This window comes from Maylandia zebra, linkage group LG8 (assembly GCF_041146795.1).
Source record: "Maylandia zebra isolate NMK-2024a linkage group LG8, Mzebra_GT3a, whole genome shotgun sequence".
Lineage (NCBI taxonomy): Eukaryota > Metazoa > Chordata > Actinopteri > Cichliformes > Cichlidae > Maylandia > Maylandia zebra.
In genome coordinates, this window is record NC_135174.1 from 18,320,229 (window position 1) to 18,342,276 (window position 22,048).

General features: G+C 40.7%; 2 protein-coding genes across 3 annotated transcripts in view; both read right to left on the reverse strand.

Annotated features, from left to right (window-relative positions):
- Positions 1-11,785, reverse strand: part of kcnh4b (potassium voltage-gated channel, subfamily H (eag-related), member 4b) — a 41,885-nt gene extending 30,100 nt beyond the window's left edge. For both annotated transcript variants that reach the window (XM_004567461.3, XM_012923634.3), the window contains exons 1-2: positions 11,015-11,785; positions 277-510 (exon numbers count right to left, since the gene is read on the reverse strand). In XM_004567461.3, coding sequence (XP_004567518.3) covers positions 277-510; positions 11,015-11,090 — 310 coding nt within the window. In that variant the 5' untranslated portion in view covers positions 11,091-11,785. The remainder of the gene's footprint in view (positions 1-276; positions 511-11,014) is intronic.
- Positions 11,786-15,300: 3,515 nt separating this feature from the next.
- Positions 15,301-21,569, reverse strand: ghdc (GH3 domain containing). Its single transcript, XM_004567460.3, has 11 exons — positions 21,349-21,569; positions 20,893-21,168; positions 19,414-19,610; positions 19,126-19,320; positions 18,932-19,051; positions 18,254-18,551; positions 17,944-18,133; positions 16,380-16,451; positions 16,127-16,260; positions 15,927-16,015; positions 15,301-15,818 (listed from the first exon to the last, which is right to left on the reverse strand). The coding sequence occupies exons 1-11, from the start codon at positions 21,440-21,442 to the stop codon at positions 15,597-15,599; spliced, it is 1,887 nt and encodes a 628-aa protein (XP_004567517.3). The 5' UTR covers positions 21,443-21,569; the 3' UTR covers positions 15,301-15,596.
- Between the last annotated feature and the right edge of the window lie 479 nt (positions 21,570-22,048).

The following is a 22,048-nucleotide window of genomic DNA, read 5'->3' on the forward strand; positions in this document are numbered from 1 at the left end:
TATTGTTTTGTATTAATTATAATGAAAATTGAGGAACACCAACTCTCTAAAAAGCACGTAGGGCACTGCTTAACCGCTCTTTTAAATTCTGCATTCATAATTCAACCAGAACATTGAGCTCTCATCTAAAAATAAATGCACTCTTCAAAATGTTGAAAAAAATGTTTTTTTCATTTTGATCAGGCTGCTGGTTGATCAAAACAAAATAATGTAGTTAATAATATTGGAGCAGCTGGGATCTACTTTATTTCTACAGCTTCTGCAGTATGCACCCACCGTTCTTCTTGTAAAAGTGGACCTCAGCCTGGTACTCTTCTCGGCTCTCCAGAGCCTTCTCCATCTGTTGGGCCACTTGCTCGCTGGTGTCGGCCCCGTACAGGAAGCGGCAGCTGCAGTTCTTCTGCATCACCTCAGTTCTTGTAAAGCCCGTCAATTCGCAGAAGCCATCTGAGCAGTACACAATGGGGTACCCACGGTGACCCTGGGCATTACCCAGCAGGAAATTACTGTCTGTGATGTGGAACATGAGAAGGTAAAGATGTGTTAGAAGTATAGAAGCAGAGGTAGATTTTTTTTACATGCGTTTGTGAAACAGAGAGGTTTTTGATATGAATGTCAGTAACAAGCAAGGCCGAGCTTCATGCATCATGCTTAGCCTGGTGTTTAATACATTATCTCTTCTTCACACAGGGAATCAAAGTCCAGTTAGTTCTTTGAATTTACGTCAAAGCTTTTCAAAGAAAACATGAATCAGAGTTTAGTGTGGATTCATTTTCAGCCGAAATTAATTTCCCAAAGCCTTCATCAGGTCATTTTGGATCTTTGATGGTGGTTATTAGGAATGTTGAATGATACTGAAAGAAATTGGCATCATGCACTGCAGACAGTATGACATAAAACAGTCGACTGGGGTTTATGAGCACCACAAAGGTTAGCGACCGATTTTCCCACTGGGCTTTAGGCTTACTGCTAATTTGAGGATATGAACCGAGAAGAGTCTTGACTCTTCAATTTAAAAATCGAGTGGATAATAGAGAGATGGAGGAAAATGGAAATGTTCCAGTGGAATATAAACATAAATATGAAGTATGTATTAGTATTTAGTATTTATTTATTTATTGTCATTGTCAAGAACAATGAAATTGCGTTTGGGGCTTCCATACAACCCAAAAAAAAAAAAAAAGAAGAAAATAATAAATACCCCTTAAAACCCAAGTGTACATATTTAACCCAGTGTGACTCCAATGCAATAAGACAATCCTTAGCAATAATGTTCGTAGAAATTCAGACAAAGACCTGAGAAACATGACAAAATACAACAATGCAACCCATTCAATATTATTGTACTGTGAGATATGATATCAGATATGATAGTTATCTATTTAAGAAAGAGGGGGGGGGGGGGGGGGGGGCAGGAGGGGGAAGAGAATAAAGATATGATGCACCAATGCAGACAAGTTCATTGCTATTAAGAAGTTGGATATGGTTATTGTCCGTGAGAGGGGGGCAGAGAGTTCAGGAGCCTCACAGCCTGTGGATACAGGCTGTTGGCCAGTATGACTGGAGAAAGAAAGCAAATGCTTTAAGAATGACCAGTATAAAGCCACACTCAATTTCACCTTTTCAATTTCATCTCATAAGGTGCCAGAGTGAGTGACTCAGTTTAATTTGACTGAACAGGTTCATTTACCTGTTTGTTCTATGTTTGACTGATGTGATGCCACATTTATGGAGCTGCAGATTAGAAAATACAGTGTACTTCAGTGAAAGCTGCAGAACATCTAAGCATGCAAATGTGACATTGACGTGGTGGAATATTTGCTTTAGTTTACATGTGGATCGTATGATGTGGTTATTGCCTCTGCACTTGTTTAATTCTGCAACAAAACAGCTTTGCTTTGGTTCCATTTCAGCACCACGGACAGCTCTTGTTTAGTTATTTCTGCAGGACATAAAGCCACAAAGCACGTTCGTCGGTCTGAGATCTTATCCCAGTAACTCAAGGCTGTAGTATTCAAAGGCTCTACATTTCTTCTGCATATCTACATATGTTAATCTTGATGACAGGATAGAGTTTGATGTCACATGTTCCCTCGCTTGCTACAAGCATGTGACCTTGCTGCAGTGAGGTTCCTTTGTATGGCAAACATTTTGGTTATGTGTATACCAGAATGACTTGGGTTTTTTTTTAGTGTGTTGCATTACATCCCACATTTTCTAAATGCAATACATAGAAGCATACACATTGTTGCGATGATAAAAAAGTAACCATATTATATAATGTTTATTTAATCTGGATAATGCTGGGTATTTTCAGTCACTGAGCTGATATTACCACTTTGTTTTCCTGATTCATTTCCTCTTTAGGACACACAGTCAAACCCATATTTCAGTCTCTTTTCACAACTTTGCAACAAAGAAGAGAAAACAATCATCAGTCTCCAGTTTTTGTATCCTTACAAATGCTCAGCGAGTGTCAAACAACCACCAGCTTACACTAGATTTGTGACTCCTCACCTACAGGCTTCCAGGCAGAATGTGGTGAGTGAAACATAGTCTGGTAGAAAATGACTTCTGCAGACAAAATAAACAGCCTGAAGCTAGAAACATTAACAGATACTGTAGCTGAACCTGTCAGCACAAAAAGTATGGCTTTACTACTTTAGATTGCATTATGTTGTTCATAAGCAGTAGATACAGCGTGGATCTCATAGAATAGATGCTTCAGATGTTAGAAAACACACTACTTTGACTTTAAGGGTATGTAAAAATATTTGTGGTTTGAAATCTGCTTTACTGAAAAGGTAATTCATCTTTATACTCAATTTGCTGTAATAATCCAGGAAGTATTTATGCATATTTGCTCATTATTTCTTTGAACAAGTTACTATTGAGGCCTCAGCAAAGTAACTGACTTGTCTCTGCTGTCAAATTGAAAACATCAGACTGCAGAATTTGTGCCCAGAGAGTAAGAGGCAGCACACAGACAGACAGACAGACCGATAGACTGCTCTGTATGCTCACGATTCCACAGAGAGAAAGTCTAAGAAGGAGTATTAAACAGCTGCTGCTGCACTTTCCACAATCTAGCACTTTAATTGGCCGGGCTGAACAGAAAGCAGTCCACAGGGGATGTCTTTTCTGAGCGGTGACAACCTTTCTTGGGTGTGCAGCGAGCAGCAACTAAACTGTCACTGTGGAATTATAGAAGGAGACAGGCATTAGTCTGATCCATCAGCAGGCAGAGGAAGTTTTATGCCAGTCTATGCTATGGCTTGATGGTGCTCAGCAAGGAGAAATTGTACTATTTCTGTTCCATATTCTGCTGCAGATCTTTGTGAACAAAGATTCACACCTGTTATTTTTTTATGATACTGTATATTCAGGTTTTTTTTCTGCAGGTAAAGTCACAACTCTGAATAGAAAGCATCCTAAAAAACTCAGTCGTCCCCCCCCCCCCCACACACACACACCTGGTTTCACATCTTAAAAAAACCCTTCACCTGAGAAACAATGGCGGAACAAGATGTGATTGCCTATCCAGCTGGAAAAAAAAAGAAACATGGCCTGTTTTTCATGTTCTATAAATTCCTAACACTCTAACTCAGTGAGCCAGCAAGTGTCAGAGAGCAACCGCATTCATCTCTGGTTTATGTAATGTTTACCTAAGAATAGGTACATCTCTACTCAGCATCCCTAAATCGGTCCTCTAAATAGGTCAAGGGCAGGGGTAGTCATTAATCACTTTATAAGGAAACATTAGAACCAACGGGCCATGAAGGGAAAAACTTTTATGCTGTGTTTGGAGGTATGCAAAGTTTCATGGATGGGCAAATGGAAAGGTTTTCTTAAAGTGCACTAAAACTTTTAAATGAGTTAGCATTTTATTTCAAGTTCCACTCTTTCAGTCATCATGTAGGTTTTTGTATTCATTCACTAATTGATGATTAAGTCAAGCAATTGTTGTTGCTGGTGGTGTGAGATAAGGGGTGTTGAACCTGTGGCTTTTGCCCATCTCTACTGACTCCCTGTGAACCTCAGTTAAGGTGGTATGCAGTGATATAGAACAAAAAAAGTACAGTATCTAGTTATGGATTTCAAAATTTTTAAAAATTAAAAACACAGAAGAAAATGGAGAATTTAACAGCGTGTGGACAGATTTGTTTGCTTTCACCACCAACGCTGCTGGCTTCCTGGTATGTTTGATCTGCTGCTGGACTTTTGTCAAAATCAAATTGAAACTTTCCTATTTTTTGTTTACTTTTACTGTATAAAGCTAATAGGCTGCTAATTATTTTATTTTATTATCAAAGTAGGCTCTGAGAGGTGCAGACCTTCAAAGCTGCTTTACTAAGTAGTTGTATACTATACATGCTATTGGATAGTTTTTCCTCCACTTCATTATTGTCCAGTTTTGTTTGTAATTTAAAAAATAGCTATTTCACAAATGCAAAAAAACCAAACCAAACAAAATAAAAATATGACGTTCTTGTCATTTAAAATGTCAAATAATCATAAATAACCCACTGCAGAGTAGTCATGTGGTAAAAGGTTTTAAATATTTACAGCTGTCAAAGATGTTTTAAATAATTTTTAAATGAGGTGCTGTCACCTTCATTAAGAAAATATATGCTTTATTTATCCTAAATTTGGGAAATTATTTTGTTACTGCAGGTGAAAAGGACTAACTTGCTGAATAACATGTGCAAGTCTCATAAACTTTTATTTCCCACAGAGATTATTTTATGCAAATTAATCCAAAATCCTACTGGCTTTTGGTCAACGATAACCATTTTATTTCCTGAATAAAGACCTTTCAACTTATTTATTTCAGTTCTACAGTCGCATATTTATTTCTTCATTAATAAGTTAAGCTATACAGCAACCACATGAACCGCACTGTAAACAGTTTTGTCTGTGCATGCGTTTGTGTGGCTGTGACAATGCCTCAATTCTTAGTCTGTAATCCTCTGAGGGATATTGCTTCCAGTAGCCGCTCAGCTGCTCCGGCTTCCTTAATTACACATCTGTGCTGACTCGCTACAACTGTAATCTGACATGATGACACTACATGCTACTGCTAACATCAAGCAGCCGGCCTCGTGTCCATATAAGAGTTCTTCTGTGCATAAAAGACTGATGAAACCCAAGAGGCCTGGCCACTTCCTCAGAAGCTAATTACCACTCAGTAGCATGTAATTACTTATTGGGGCAGATGGGTGAGAGCACAAGAAGGAGTGGGCTTGCAGGGGGAAAGGGTCACTGGTTTGACAAAGAGGCACGTGGGAAAATCAGTCACTTTGATGTCAACGATTAATAAAGATGTTTGAATTAAACGCAAAGACAGAAAAAAAGTATCTGTGCAGTCGTGATCTAACTCCCGTTAAAGGTAAAAAGACTGCAGCTCCATAGCGCCTTTATATCAAGAACAGTGCAAAGTGCTTTACAAAGCCTCACACCCACTCACACCTAAATTCACACACCGATGGAGGCGGAGCTGCAATGTAAGGTGCAGACCTGCACATTAGAAGCAGATTTATTTCGGTGTCTTGCTTGAAAACACCGACATGCATGGAGTAAGCCACCTGGGGACTCAACCACCAACCTGAACAATTACAGCAGAGCCTATTCCAAATGTACAGATCAAACTTTGCCACCTGTTACCACTGACTTTTAAAAAAACAAAACAAAAAGAGCAGCAAAGGATACAGCCACAAAAGAGTCTCAGCTATTATCTGGCTTCTATTTGGTGTTGGTTTCTGCAGCTGCCTATTAAGACCCGCTCATCAGCTGGGTAACAATGAGCTCCGTGAGCGTCAGCTTGACATTCTTTCCTGGCTCCTCTTTGGTTCTTTAGCTGCCTTTTATTAGAAAAGTGTTTAGGGGGAAAATAAACCCACTTCTTATCTTTGCCGGCAGCTGCCCCGTGGTTACGCTGCCCTGCAGGGTGAGCACTGCTGTCAGTGTAAAAATGCTGCTGGGGAGGTCGTGTACAAGAGCTCAGGGAGGTGGAGTTGGGTATAAAGGATGGGCATCTATACTGTAACACACACAGGCAGAGCACAGTGCCACCAGTATAATGGAAACTCTGGTTTTTAGGCAGTGTTGAGGATGAGCATCCAGACTGCTGACGTGCAAAACAAATCTACAGCCAGAACTGCAATTGTAACTTCACCCTGACCTTTGATCCTTTATAATTGCCCTTCAGAAATAATAATAATAAAAAAAGAAAGACTATTCAAACCAACAAAGAGATTTTTTTTTTTTTTGAAAGAGCGTGATGTGGTTTTGTTGCCTTGAGCACAGGCACTCAGATACACACAGGGAGACATCTCCTTTTGGGAAACATGGACGCTGACATTGCTGTGAGCCAAATACTGTGCTGTGTGTGTCAAAGGTTATCCGACCTAACCTGCCCTGACATTTTGCTTACCGCAGGGCTGTTCAGCTGGGTAATTGTCTCAGACCAGGAACCGTTAAATTATAAGCAACTTAAAATTGCTTTCGCTTTAATAACTGTTATTCTTAAGGTCAAGCACAGCCACATCAATATTTATGAGGATAAACATGCAAAAAAAACTCTTGGTGGAGAAATTACCCTGAAACACCCGGAAAATGCTCAACGTGAAGCTGCACAATAGATAATGACTGTAAGATTTGGGGCTTTTAAGATAATGTATTATTTGGTCCGTCAGAGCAAACAGATGCACAAAAGCACAACGTAGCCTTGTTTTGCATAGTGGAAATAATTACATGGACATGCAGGAATGTAATGATGAAATAACTGTCTCAGATGCTGCTCTTATTATATATGGCAGTCAAGGCAGGGGCTTAGTTGGAGTGGCACATTAAATAAAATTTTTGGACAATGTTTGACTGCGAGGCTGCTCACTCAGCAGGGGAGCTTCTTTTGGTTCCGCTGATCTAAATACATTCTTTACTCAGACTGATGGACTTAGCCATTTTTGCTGTAAGAAACTTTTACCTCGTCATCAGTTTATGTTTTAAACTGCATTGCATATTGCTTGTAAAAATATTAGATTTGAGAAGAAACTGGTGTTCAGTGTACAATGATGTGATACTATTAACTTATTTAACATAATAGAAATTGTAAAAGTAAAAGACTGCACAGGTTTCATATAGAAATCTACAAATAATTTTCCTTGTGTAAATAATGCATAAATAACACATAATACAATCAGTCACATCATTAAGCACAACTGTTCAACTGCTTGTTAGGGCAAATATTTAGCCAGCCAATTCATTAGCAGCAACTCAAAGCATTTTGTGCAGACATGTTCAAGACAACCTGCTGAAGGTTAAACTGAGCATCAGAATAGGGATTAAAGGGGACTTTGAATGTGACATGGTGCTGGTGAAAGACGGGCTGATTTGAATTGTTCAGAAATTCATCTCTACAGTTTTACAGATAATGGTGTGAAAAAGAGAAAGTATCCATTGTGCAGTAGTTCTCTAAAGGAAATGAGAAGAATGGCCGGAGTGGTTTGAGCTGATAGGAAGGCAACAGAAACTTAAATACCACTCGCTGTAACCAGGGTATGCAGAAGAGCATCTCTAAATGAACCTCGAAGCAGATGAGCTGTAGCAGCAGAAGACCACACCTGTAGCCACCTCTGTCAGCTAAAAACAGGAAACTAAGGCTGCACTCCACACAGGGTCACAAAAACTGGATCATAAGACTGGAAAAACACTGCCTGGTCTGATGAGTGCTGATTCTGCTGGAGCATTCAGATGGTAGGGTCAGACTTTGACGTAAACGACATGAAAATATGGATTCATCCTGCCTTGTATCAAAGTTTCAGGCTGGCAGTGGTGATGTAATGGTGTGGGGAATATTTTCTTGGCATAGTTTGGTCCCTTAATACTACCTGAGCATAATTTGAACTCCACAATCTACCTGATTATTGATGCTGACCATGTCTATTTCTTTATGACCACAGCGTACCCATTTTCTGACTTTCTTCTTCCAGAGGATAACGCACCATCTCACAACTCTCTAATTGGCTTCTTGAACATGACGATGAGTTCACTGTACTCAGAGGGTCTCCACAGTCATCAGATCACAGTCAAATGAGCACCTTTGGGATGCCGTAGAACGTCAGATTCTCATCATGGATGCGCAGCTGCCACATCAATATGGACCAAAATATTCAAACAAGGTTTCCAGCAGCAGGGAGTCCAACCTGGAACTAGCAACGTGTACCTATTGAAGTGGCTGATGAGCTAATATAAACTGTAATTGGTGAGTCAAGCCAAGGGTTATGTTTTCATGAAGAGTTTTTTTTTGTGATCTAATTGAACTTCTTTGACTTTATTTTCAATATTGAACAGTTAGTAAATGATGTAGCAGGTTTAATTGATGGTCTGTTGTCTTTGTGTAACTGCACATTTAGTGATGATGTGTTGGCTGATTTAAACTGAGACCTGCTACTTTTTACATGTTTCCTGCGCATGAAGATTCATTTTCAAATTTAACTGAATCTTGAGTTTGACTTGACTTAATTTTTTTAATTAATACAATTAATTTGCAGTAATTTAACATTAAAATAAGTCTTGTAAAAATAATTAAGAATCTTCTCCAGGCATATTTTAGGACTCCTAATACTGATTTTCCAGCAAAGCGAACTGGAGTATCACAAATCAGACAATTTTTTTCTTCCATCCTGAAAATATGAATGCAGGTTCCCTGTGTCTAAATTCTATCCAGTGAAGCTCAAACATCCAAGTGAAACCCACAAAAACAAACACTCTAATGAATGCTGCATGCACCAGACCGACGGCAGTTGGGGGCGACACAGAAGAGAGACTGCAGGTGCACGACCCACAATGCCACTTGTTTTAAGATGCTCTTTCCTGGAACAAGAGACCAGCTGCTTACAAGTCCTTAATTAGAAAGCAAGTTCAAGTGTTTTCTCTTTAGTCGACCATCTTTTTCTCCGAGTCTAAAGTGTTCGAGCATCATCCATGTCAAGTGGCAGGACCCTGTCACCCGGGCAACAGGAAGGAAGCTATTTTGAGCAGTGGGCACTCTGCCACTCCTGTAGGAGCCACAGCCTTATGGCAGGGATGAGAATGAGTTGGGGAAAAATTTTTTTAGATGCACGTCTCGCTAATGGCTACATGTTTTTATTGATTTATCTTTTATTCTGAATGAACGTTACACACTCAAAACCGGCACTACAGTATATATAAACAAATGACAAATTAAAGGAAAACCTGAACACTTAACTAACAGCAAGGGCATCTGGTGGGTTAGTTAACCCATGGGAGGTATCCTCTTGAGTGGTTTGGGTTCACTTAGAGGAAGGGTGATCATAAATAAGGCCTGGGGATTAGATTCAGCCCAACACAGACTTCATTCTGGTTCACTGAACGGCTTTGGAAAATGTGAAGTGCATAAAGTTTGGGCTTTTAACCATATTTTCATACGTTTCACAGCTCTGGCTACTGATAAAGTCCTTTCCTATGGCTATTCATACTATTTTAAAGTAAATTAGAGACGTGCTGTGGAAATTGCACTTCTTTTTCTTATTTTTATACATCTCAGGGATTAAAGTTGTAGCTAAACTTCTTCACGCTCACAGAAAGGGAAGTTTCACTGATCCAGCCCACTTAAGATCAAAATGAGCTGTATGTGGCTGCTGACTTAGAAAGAAGTGTCAAATCAATACAAAGTTGTTGTACTCTCAGCAAGTAAGGAAATATCTATTAAATGAGAAAAATCTATAGGGCGACTGTAAGACTTGTAGAATTAAAGCTAATGAACAATGAGGTTGATCTGAGGGCACTCAGTGGTCCACCATCCTACTAAGACAATATTTTTCCTTTAATTTGTCACCTGTTTACTGTCATTTGTATTTTATTCTGAAGTTTTAGAAGTGGGCTCAGCTCCAGATCTAATGGCTGTACGACCAAAATACAACAAGTAAATGTGGAAGAGTCCTATGACACCCTGAAACACCCTAAAGAGCACTGAATGTTTCTCAACATTACTGTCAACATTGAAATGTTTAGCTCAAGGGCACACAGGGACCTGTCTGACCTCCTGGCCCTCCAGCTGAACTGTGCAGTAGTCACATCATCTCTAGACTGAGTGCGAATCCTCTCGGCTCACAAAACTCCACTTTTGTATTTTCAGCTCCTTTAGTGCCCAGATACAAGAACAATTCGCGACGAGGTGAGTGCAAGTGTGCTTTAAGAAATTGAGAGATATCTCATTAGAATACCCGGCTCGCAAATTGAAGCTATAATTGCATACCCTGCACATCACTTACACGGTAATGTCTCCCATTTCACTGTGTTTATATTTCCCCAAGTGGAACGGAGACCGAGCTCTAAGAATCACAGCGAGCCATCCGTTCAATCTGGCTGCTGAAACCAGGCGAGGGAGGACAGGCTGAATCGACAAACAAACAAAACACAGACGTCCCCGTGGCATTTATTTACAACGAGCCGCAACCTCCCCTGAGAGGGGCACAAGGTGCAAAACAAGAGGCACGAGCTAAGCAAAAATGGCAGTGCTGCCTAATGGCTGCTCGGCTACTGTGAGGCTAAATGTGTGAAACAAATGTGAGATGTTGAGTGCAAGAAAACTTTTTCTTTTCTTTTTTTTTATTCAAGTGGAACCAGCAGCAGATGCTATTTTAGTCAGGACATTTGTACTGATTGTGATGACCTGAGAAGAGCTGAATCCAAGTTCTGCCCAAGTTTAAAGCAGAGGATGAAGAGAAACAAATTTTAATTCAGGCAGTGGGGTCTCTCACAGTGAAAACACAGCACAGGAGTCTGTATTTGATTTGATGCCAGCCACAAAACTTCCATTACTTTAGTTTATTAGCTGTATTTTAAAAACTGACAAGAAAAGAGGAGACAAATGACCACACAATAGATTTAAATGAGGCAAAGTCCAAGTCAGCAACCTAAACTACCAGGTTTTGTTTTTTTTCACTGAGTGAGGATTTATCAGAGAAGCTCAGCCTCACAGGACACTTACGTGTGCCATCGAAGCGTGTGGCGATGGTGTCTAGAAAGGTGTTCTGTGGGGCCAGGAGGCCCTTCATCACCGGCATCTTGACCCCGATTTAGGAAGGTCACCTGCTAGCTTGAGGTCACACCATCCCAAAGGCACAGCAGGTAGCTTCCAGGGAGTCTCAGCAGGTGCGTGAGACTTTGAGGGTGACTCTCTGGCACCAGCCGCAGGGATGCACATTTACAGTAAATGCTGCCACCCTTCCCCGAGCGATGCCTTCTCAGTAAATCAACAGCGTGGCTTTGGGAGGACTAAAATAGCTCACTCCAACAATGCAGAGGTTTGGGTGCAGTCTCGAAAAGGAGAAATTAAGAGTCACGGTCACGAGCAGCTGAAGAAGGGATCAAGTGCAACTGACTCTGAGATCCAAAGAGCTTCAAAACAGTGAGCCCAGCTGTTGCTTGTCTGCACCTTTCAGTCGGAGCGCCGATCCCGGCAGCAGTGTGGAGGAAGTTATCCTCCAAGTGCGCTGCGCTTTCCATTTAAAAGAGGACCGCAAATCTGTGCGACGAAAAATAACAGCATGTGTCTACACCTCTTTTCAGTGATGCTCAGTGATGTGTCAGGATGCTGTGGGGGAGTAGTTGCATCTTCTTGAGCGTTCTCCCCTCCTCGCTACTCTCCCTCTCCCTCACTCCTGCTCCCATCCGCGCCGGTGATATATCAGCCAATGAGATACAGGCATCCTCTGTAGGGACCTGTTTTCATCTGTGGTGGGGGTATAGAGAGAGAGAGAGGGAGAAAGAGAGTAAGGGAAGAAAGGGAGAGGTAGAGGAAAGAGGGAGGGGTGAGGCTTTGGGAGCATCTGACAGCACCATCACACCCAGCAGTGGTACTATCAGCACATGGCTTTTGTGGGCATGTCTACAAAGCAAGGAAAGATGGATTACCTGCACATCGGTTAACGAAGCCTTTTGTATTCTGTTGGACTGTGTGCTGTATTGTCAAAGGAGCCTGGCTAAAGGGAGACTGTCAAAGTCCTCTAATTTATTTATTTTATCCAAGTTGCAGAGTAAAGGAGGCACAGCTTCAAAACACCGTTCCTAGAGTTTTTTTTTTTTTTTTGTTAATTTCCATCTTGACTATTAAAAATGAGGCTGGTTGCCTTTGCCCTGTCACCCCCTGTGGAGTATCCATGAGCGAGTTAAGACTCTGGGATAAAAGCCGCTAAGAGCGGATTAAAAGGATAAGCCTGGAGATGTTTTTCGTGACAACGCGATGCCAAAACCCCCAAACCTAACTCACTTTGACCCAAGAAAGCAATACGGCTTAGCCAACGAGGGGAAATACCTCTAGACAGTGAACGTTCTCATCGGGAAGATAAATCATCTCCCCTCCGTGTTCGAAGAATCCTGTCAAAATCAATCTCATTAAAATTGTAGTAATCGGGGAAAGACGATCCATTGCTATTAATTAATGTGATCAATATTAAATGTTGAACGTGAAACCTAATATTAGGGGTTATTTGGGGGGTCATGCAGCTAATATTATAAGCCTGTATTATTGTATTTTGATCGGTATGTTATTAATTTAGAAGGAGGTTTTCAGCATTTTTACTTAACTAGCACATTCATCAGTACATTTTAAATCACTGGTATATGTATGAGGTGCTGAATGAAAACCTACAGTTGCTTTGTTTTGTCAAGAAGTAAGAGAAAGACCTAGAATAAATCCTACAATCCTCCATATTCCAATTAGAAGTCAATAGGCCTCAAGAATGTTTTATTATGGCTGTTTTGTGACTCAAAAGACGTACAACACACACGATAATACCCACTAATATAGCAAAATAAGATAAAAAGAATGAGATCTTCCCTACATATTTTCTGTTCCATCCATCAAATGTGTCTCTATGCAGATTGGGAGTCAAGTAAACAAAAATGATGAGGAAAGAAATATAATAGAAATTTCTTGTGGGGGTTGGTAATCTTGGAAAGATTTAGCAGATTCAGCAGCAGTGTGGGTGTTTCCTCTCACCAGAAATTGCATTTTTAATCTTCTCAGTGAAAAAAAAAAGTACATTTGTTTTTATCTTGACTAACATTTCTGAAAGCAGCTGCAGACTTCTGAGAATAGCCACCTCAGAGAAGAGATGAAAGCTGTTACGTCCACCGAAGGTGGGTATTTTAGGGGATAATTAAACAAAACCACAAACACATTAAATGTTAATTGCTGGGAGCAGAGGTGAGCTGGATTTGGAGGAGAAACAAAAAAGGTGGAGAAAAAAAAAAGACAGTGAAAGTAAAAGAGAAGCTTGGAGGCTTTTAAGAGAGGATTGTTTCCTCTCTCGGATCCTATTCAAGCCTTGGCAGCCATTCACTGTTTTCTATTTTTAATGACATCTCATTGTCCCTTCTTCTTGTAGTTCATCCGTCGCTGCTTGTCACTAATAAAGAGGCTAATACATTAAACATGCTCACGATCATCTCCTCGGTCTAATGTGACAGAGTGACGCACACAGGGTCAGGTGAAATATTATCCCCAACTACATTTCCCATAGTTCTCAGTTTTAAGGGAACTGCTGGCGTGCTTGTAAAATTCACTTTGGCCCCTTAATTATGCACATAATAACATCTGAAAATCAATTCCTTGAATATTCTGCTGATTGAACTGACTGTAATTTACTAAACTTGAATGAAAATCCACAACCCTAATCCTGATTTAAATTGTATGCCAGATAAACTCAGCAGCCAGGCCGATTCACACATCCCGCAGCATCCCTTCTCTCACTTCAACACACTTCCCCCCTGCATCCCATTGAGAAGTCAAGCCTGCCTTTCTCAAATCTGTCTGTTTACAATGAATTAACTTGTGAGAGAACAGATGTGTGATCGCGGGCTCTGAGCGTTTGTGTGTCTGTAAATCCTCTGGGCGTATGAGGACGGCAGGCAGAGGAAGACACAAGCCATCTAACTAAACAACCAAGAAGAGATAGAAGGCAATCTGGAATGAATAAACAGCAAAGGGAAGAATGAAAGTACCTGCCAAGAAATACATTTTAATGTGAAACCACCCCAATAATGCTGTTCATATACACAACTGTGAAATACAAACAAACTAACCTTTTTTTTTTTTTTTTTTAGGTGGATACTTAAGAAAAAGGCCTGAAATCAAACTAGTGCCATATTGTTTTAAGTTTTTCCATGCAGTGCTGTTTGCCAGCTTTCTTAAGCCAAAATGTAACACTTGTATATACAGTTGAGGCATTATGAAGCCAAAATAAAGCGAGAACGATGTCAAATCTCTGCTGAAATGGGGCGTTTCTAAAAATATTAGCCCACTTTGTGAACGAATCGACCTGCAGGAGAGAAGCAGTCGGCTCAGACCGGGGCTTATTCAGACTCAGACTTTCTTTGAGGCTAAAGATGGCAACAGGAAAATCTCACAGAATCAAATAAGGATGTGAGGATTAGTCTAGTCAACATACATATAAATATGCGCTTTCTCCGTCTTCTTTGTCTGCTCCCCTTTTTTCCAAAACCTTGATTATTTATAAGAAGATGATATTAATTCAGACGAGAGCCCTCACAGTCAGAGCTATCAACAAGAATTCACTGCTTCAGTCAAGGCTGACAAGCAGTTAAATGCTGGACCTGTGGGAGATAGCATTATGCTGCATGTCTTAAATATTAGACTAGCTCCCTCTGGTGGTAACAACAAAGTCCTGACACTCCTATTGCACTATTGTTTATGATGTAACTGAAGAAATAAGCTGTACAGGTGGTGAACAATGCGAGCAGGCAGATACTGAAGGCTATCTTGATTTCATAAGCATCATCAGTTACAGTCTAGAGGCCAAGGATGCTTACCAGTAATCAGCTCTTCTGGTCTGATGGATCCACTTGACTCTAAGATGAAACTAGAAGCTGGCCAAATCTGCACAATCTGAAAGAGAACCACCTAAAAAACACGACTTCCACCAACAACCATATGATGTCAGATAATTAACTAAGCTAAAAATAGCATAATTACCTTCACCAGGACATGCTGTGACTGCTGTCTAACAATACTAAAGGGACCAAAAACACAAAATTCAGCCACATAACAGTAGCGTACTAGATTTAAATCTTGCCAAATGCTGCTTTAGTCATCACAGGTAATTTCACAAAATGGGATCATTAGATGGTGCAACATTTAGTAACAGATGGTATAAAATGAAAGCTTAAGCAACTCCATTAAAAAATGCAAGATATTAACAGCATGTTCTTTTGCTTTTCCTTTAACTGCCCAGAAAAAAAAAAAACATTGGAGAAAAGTAAAGTGAAATTTATTGAGGAATGGCAACTGAAGCTTACATTTAAATACAGCTCAAAGATTTTCTCGTGCTGGTGTCACCAGAAAATTTCCACTGGAAATACTCGGGAAACTTCTAAATTGGGGGTTTTGTACAGATGAGACTTCGGGGATATTTTGTCAAAAGTCAAAAGTGCATTTTTATTGTTTAAAAATCAGAGTTAATGCATCGTGGTTAACATCTCCCACAGGCACACTTCATTAAGTCAGTCATAAATAAAAAACATCCAATATCATCAGTCTGTAAGTGATCTCAGGAAATCGTTTTGCCCAGAAGGAATTCAGCATATTCTTTCCTGCGCAGCACTCGCTGCATTTTGAACGTATTGGGTGAGGTGCTCGAGTACGCCATCATCTGCTTACGAAGTTTGTTAAACGCTCCCTCTGCCACCAGCTGCACTCTGATTGGCCCGATGCTGCCTTTGATACGGAAGGATTTGTAGACGGCCGAATCCTGCTGGAGAGAAATGTCCAGCTGGGAAGCAAGAGAGGAAACACCAAACAAAAAGACAAGGTAGAGTGATTTAATGACAGACTGTAAACATGCTGCCTGTTGGTGAACCTTCATTAGGATTTCTCTTACCTTATGTCGTTGTTCCTCTGTAAGCCTCCTCACACCTTTCAGCTCTAAGAACACCTGGTAGTGAGGGTCCGAGCCACCAATTGTATCTCCTGCAATGCCACAATAAATAAAATAAAATATGCTGCAAAGGGTTCAATAGTTTTCGCATCATATTCAACTTTCTTCTATGATTTAAGGGTATAAACAAGAACAAATATTACCCAGGATGCCGCTCTCAGCACAGCAGTAGTCAACCAGCTGAGCTCCTGGCCACTGAGCGACGGCCTTCTTCAAAGCACTGAGGAACAACGCTTCTGACACTTTCTCTCCTCGAACATTCAGCATCTGACCTCGTCTAATGGAGCATGGAAGCAAGGAGAAAGTATCGTGTCATGCTTTATACACACACACACACACACACACACACACACACACACAGCATAAGAAAAACTGTACTGCTGTCCAGTGCTGTACCTGTACTGAAACTCCACGATGGGACACTGGTTGTGAAATCCAACAACTTTTACAATGTCTCCGATGCGATATCTGTAACAAGGGAAATATACAGGTAAATATGAGAGTTTGTTATAGTTGTAATATCACATTTTAATTGCAGTGATGGTCATAAAGAGCCATCGGACAAATCTGATTTTACACTCATTAGCAACTTTGTTAAGTACACCTGTTCAACTGCTCATTAACACAAATATCTAATGAGCCACTCAGAAACTTGGTGCACACAGAGATGTAGCCATGGTCAAGATAACCCACTGAAGTTCATACCAGGTGTTAAAATGGGTCAGAAAGTTGATCTAAGTGACTAAATGTGGCATGGTTGTTGGTGTCTGCTGGGATTTCACCACACAATCATGTCTAGGGTTTCCAGAGAATGGCACGGAAAAGAGAAAATATCCAGTGAGCGGCAGATCTCTGGTAGAAATGCTTTGCTGATGTCAGAGCTCAAAGGAGGGTGGCCAGACTGAGTTGAGCCTATAGGAAGGCAACAGAAACTCAGATAATGACTTGTTGCAACCAAATTATCAAGAAGAGCATTTCTATAATCACAGTGCATTGAACTATGAAGCAGATGGGTACAGCAGCAGAAGACCACATCAGCTGCCACTCATACTCTGCAATATTCTTGATATTTATTTAGAATCACCTCTGTTAATTCTTGATATTTATAATTGAGTGATTTGTATATATTAGTGCTGTTTCTTAAATTTGTAAAATCTGTAACATACTGTATTGTTTAGTCTGTTACTGTTACCGACTTGGAGCAACTGTAATCCACATTTATTCCCACAAGTAATCTGATTCTGAAGAACAGGAAACTGAGGCTATTATTCACATAGGGTCACCAAATTTGGACAAGATTGGAAAAAGTTGCCTAGAGTTTCATTTTTTGCTCCACCATTTGGAGAGAGGATCAGAATTTGGCATAAACAACATGAAAGCCTTGTTGTAACAATCGTTCAGGCAGATGGTGGTGGTAGCATAATGGTGTCAGGGATATTTTCTTTGTTTCCTTGGTACCAAGATCCTTTTAAACTCCACAGCCTCCAACTGAATAGTGATGCTGACCATGTCCATCCCTTTATGACCACAGTGTACCCATCTTCTGATGGTTGCTTCCGGTAGGATACCACATCATGTCACAAAGCTCAATCAAGTCTCAAAATGGTTTCTTGACCAATGAGTTCATTGTACTCAGATGACCTCCACAGTCACAGAAGTCTCAGTCCAATAGAGCATTTGTGGAACGGGAGATTCCCATCATGTCAACACTGACCAAATTCTCTCTGGAATGTTTCCAGTACCGTGTTGAATCTTTGCTGTGAAGAATTAAGAAAAAAGGATGTCCAACCTAAAAGTAGTGAAGTGTACCTAATAAAGTGTTACATATCAAACATGAACACTTCCATTTGATTCTTAAACAGATTTAGAACATGTTAAAATGCAGTGTGACCCATCACAATCATGAGGACGTAAACATACAGCTGCAGTTATTTATATTTGTTTGTAGATGAAATCGAACCTGTAAAGTCCTGAAGCATTTGTGACAAGCAGCTCATAGTTTTCTCCCTCCTTCACCTCCTCCATCAGCAGAGTGTGAGGGGCCTCCTCATCCAGGCTGCTCTCTGGGAGGAACTCGCAGAACATTGAGCGAGGGCACAGCAAGTAACGTCTTTCTGACTCCTGAGGCCACAGGTTCACCCCAATTAAACCTGCAGGGGCACAGATAATGAGAGCAAATGCTGACCTCATCCACATATAGAAACCCTACAAATGCCCAACTGCAACGGTTTTTAATTAAACAGCTTAAAAATGTAAATGAAGGCTCTTACCTTCAGTAGCAGCATAGAAGGGCGAGTAGAAAGGCACTCCTTTGCAGTAACTCTCCCTCAACATTTCACCGTAGATCTGATTGGAGCCTGAGTCCACTGCCAGGACCAGGTTCAGATGAGGCCACAGGCGCTTGGCAATCCCCCTGAAGCCGTCCTGGAAGTGGGCCCGGAGCTGGGCAGCTCTCTGTGGGTCTGGCTTCATTAGCGCTTCAAGCTTGGCCCTCACTTTGGGCTCCAGAGACAGAGCAGTGCTGATTTTCCCCCGTTCAATGTCCTCCACAAGTTCCTGCCAACGCTCCTATGAGATCGAGAGCATATTAGGGAGAAATGACTTGCCCAAGCCTTTATTCATAAAGCAATTAACACAAATGTTTTAATCAGTCAGTGGGAGCTAAACACCTGACTCAAGATTTCATCTTGTTTTACTAAATGATGTCCCAGTGAGAACGAAATGAGGCACATGTGAAGGACAACAACAGCCTGCTACTGCTCAATGAAACGTTGTCTCTTAAAATAGACAAGAAATAACATTGCTAATGCTTTTCTTTGAAGGATGGAATGGATGAATTACTTTACGGTTTCCCATTAAGTCCTGTTTTTATGCCTCTACTCACATAAAAAAGAAAGAAAAACACAAAAACAACAAAAGTAACTCATTCCTGACAAACAACTGGGTACCTGTAGGGCACTGAAGGCATAGAAAACTGTGGAGGCGAAGTTGGACTCCAGAGTTCCCACATTAGGATCTTTCAGCGCAAAAAGAAGATGCAAATAGAGCGTGTCCTTCTCACCGGGAACCTGAAGAAACATAAGATTTTATTACCGAATCGGTCACACAAAGGCTGACCACTTGTTAGGCTTGCTGATTGTACCTTGAAGGCAGGTGCTGGAGTCGTGTACAGGTTTAGGATGTGGCGTGAGGAGGCTGGTGTCGAGGAGTTTGGTCCGATGGGAATTCCAGCCTCAGACTGCCGAAAAGTAGGAGTGTAAAAGAACTTGGTGGTGCGTTGAAGGCTCTTGGTCTCAGGGAATGCCTGCTGCATGGCATCTAAGCACACAGTCACTCCCTGATGGAAACACACAGCGAGTATTATTAGTAAAATTTCCTTGCGCAGCGCATGGGCTACACCGTCATCATCATCATCAAGCAGTGACTTCACCTGCAGGAAGAACTCAGTGTTGGTGTCCTTAGTGCTGAGCAGCATGGCACTGGATCCTGATGTCCCGGAGGTCATGGCCAGAATTAATGGCTTCTCTGCAATGATGAGCTTCTCTTCTCCAGCTGCGATGCGGTTGATTAGGTCTTGATAGTGCGTGTATGTAGTAATAGGATGGTATGCCTGAAATTCTTTAATATCTAGAAAATAAACAGATTTCATGATTTAAATCAAAACTGTATTGACACCTCTAATTTATCTTTCATCATTTGAGCTTATTTTAAGCACAAGTATCAAACAGTCCCCAATTTCAGCATCGCAATTCTCAGGACCTGCTGCATTGTCCGTGCCCATCAGGAACACTGGGACATTTCCCAGTATACTCAGGGTCATTTAATACCCTGGCCTGCTGTGAATAGTTTAAACAGCAACATTACAACAAGCAGAAATGAGTTGGTGGTACTCTCAGAAACCACATTCTCATCCACAGACTATATGATACTGCTGCTATATGTGCACAGGGCATAGGCAGGTGAACCATGGACACAAGTAAATGCACACTCCAGCAAGACACACAGCACGCAGCAGCTTCTATATCAAAACTATTTAAGTGAAGCAATGAAATTGTGGAGGGGAAGAGAAAGAGAAAGTCACAAGGAAGCATCTTAACTCTGTGGTAGTCAGGATAATTTTCATCTCAGATGATCATAGAAATAGTGTAGTACTTTTTACATCTATACTAAAGGTGTTGTAGTACAGGAATGAAAGGAGTGATACTAAAAAAAATATGAATGTAACGTTAATAATACACATATAAACATAAATGATGGTAGTTGTATTTGATTGCATCTGGCTACAGGTGTACAGGCTACATGTGTTTTCAGTGTCAATTATCTGACAAAAAAATGAAAAAAACATGAGAAAAATAAACAGATTTTGACTTACAGCATTATTATTCTTCCCTCCAATATTTCCTACAAATATTACTGTAATAACATAAAATGAATTCATTTGGAAACCCTTTGGCACAACTAAATAACAAATCAGCACATGGAGTTAAGTCTACAAAACGAGCCAAATTCCACTCAATGCATGAAATGCTGTTTCAGTCACCTGTACGCTGAAAATGTCTCGGGGACATTTGTTCATTGAAAACAATAAATTTGATGACACAGGTTTAAAACAAAATAAAAAGAAATTTTAAAAAAGCTTGACTTGCTCACAAAACAATAAAAATTGTGAACAGATAAATGCAGCTTTGATTATATTTGGAAAGCAACACGTTTAAAATAGGAATCAAATCAATATGAAATTGTGATTTGTTGCCGTTATTTAAGGACTCTGGGGTCTGGTGGCAGCTGGTGGCACGAGTTTTTTCCTTTAATGTGTCACCCCGGTCTTCCCAAGCGTTAACACTGAATAAGCACAAATGTCTTCACACTACCTGCTTGCTAAACTAACGCCATCTACTTCGCTGCTTACCTTTTATTGAGCTGAAGTCGTACTGTCTTCCATAATACGTATCTGCGCTTTTACGCAAGCGCTTCAGCAGAGTCTCCTGTTGGACTTCTTTGACTTTGAGTGTGTCTGCTTCAAGTTTCCTTCTCTGCCGCCTGCCCAGCCAGCCTACAACCTTCACCGCTACATGCTGGCTCAGAAGGCTGCTTAACGTCCGGTTTTCAACCTTTATCTTCAAGATTAATGCCATCCCGGCCACAGAGCACAAACCGATGACAGCGGGGAGAGGGGTCGGCATGGCTGTTACACAAGACACACAAAAACACAGAGGAGCCAGGTGGGGCGCTGTTAGTCAGCATTAGACCGTTACTTTTCTTCTCATTTACAAACAAGAGTACGCAGTCTACCGTGAAAGTGCGCAATCCTGTCGAGACAAGATGGTTTTTATTTCGCTATTTCGCGCACTCATTCACCGCTTACCGGGAATCTGTCCGCTGATGGCCAGGGCGACCGATGAAACCGCAAAACAAAGCGGAAGTGCAACGCGAAACCAAGAGGAAGACATCTTGAGCATTAAATAAGATGTGACGTCCCCGTGGTTATAATAATTAATGTCTATAAAAAGCCTTTGGACTGCATTTCCACGCCCAAGAAAGCATGTCAACTTTTACTTTCGCCGCTGTCTGTGCTGCTTCCGTATTTGGGTCAGAACTAGACGCTGATTGGTTTGACTAAATCATGACGTAATAAACCTGGAAATACCAACTAAAAAAAACAACAACTTATATTTAATTTATCTGTTTTTGCTTTAAATGTAGCACCACTGCCTGGATAATGCTATAGCGTCCGTGGTTGTGATTGCACAACAAAGACAATCACTCTGCAAGTTCGATTCTTATTAAATATTTCTTACATAAAACACGGAAGTGTGAGGGTTTGTGGACATATATACTACCAGTCAAAAGTTTGACCACACCTCATTTAATGTTTTTCTTTATTTTCATGGCTATTTACATTGTAGATTCTCACTTAAGGCATCAAACTATGAATGAACACATATAGAACTATGTAGTAAACAAAAAACTGTTTTATATTTTAGATTCTTCCAAACAGCCACCACTGTTTCAGTCCCTGAAACAGTCACATGGGGGAAGGGGGGCACACCTACACACTGTAAAAT

Coding starts and splice junctions, on each gene's coding strand:
- ghdc (XM_004567460.3), bottom strand. CDS start 21,442: ATGCTCAAGATGTCTTCCTCTTGGTTTCGCGTTGCACTTCCGCTTTGT. Junction 21,169..21,348: donor CATCAGCGGACAGATTCCCG/GTAAGCGGTGAA, acceptor CTTGTGTAACAG/CCATGCCGACCCCTCTCCCC. Junction 15,819..15,926: donor CAGAGGAACAACGACATAAG/GTAAGAGAAATC, acceptor CTTGCTTCCCAG/CTGGACATTTCTCTCCAGCA.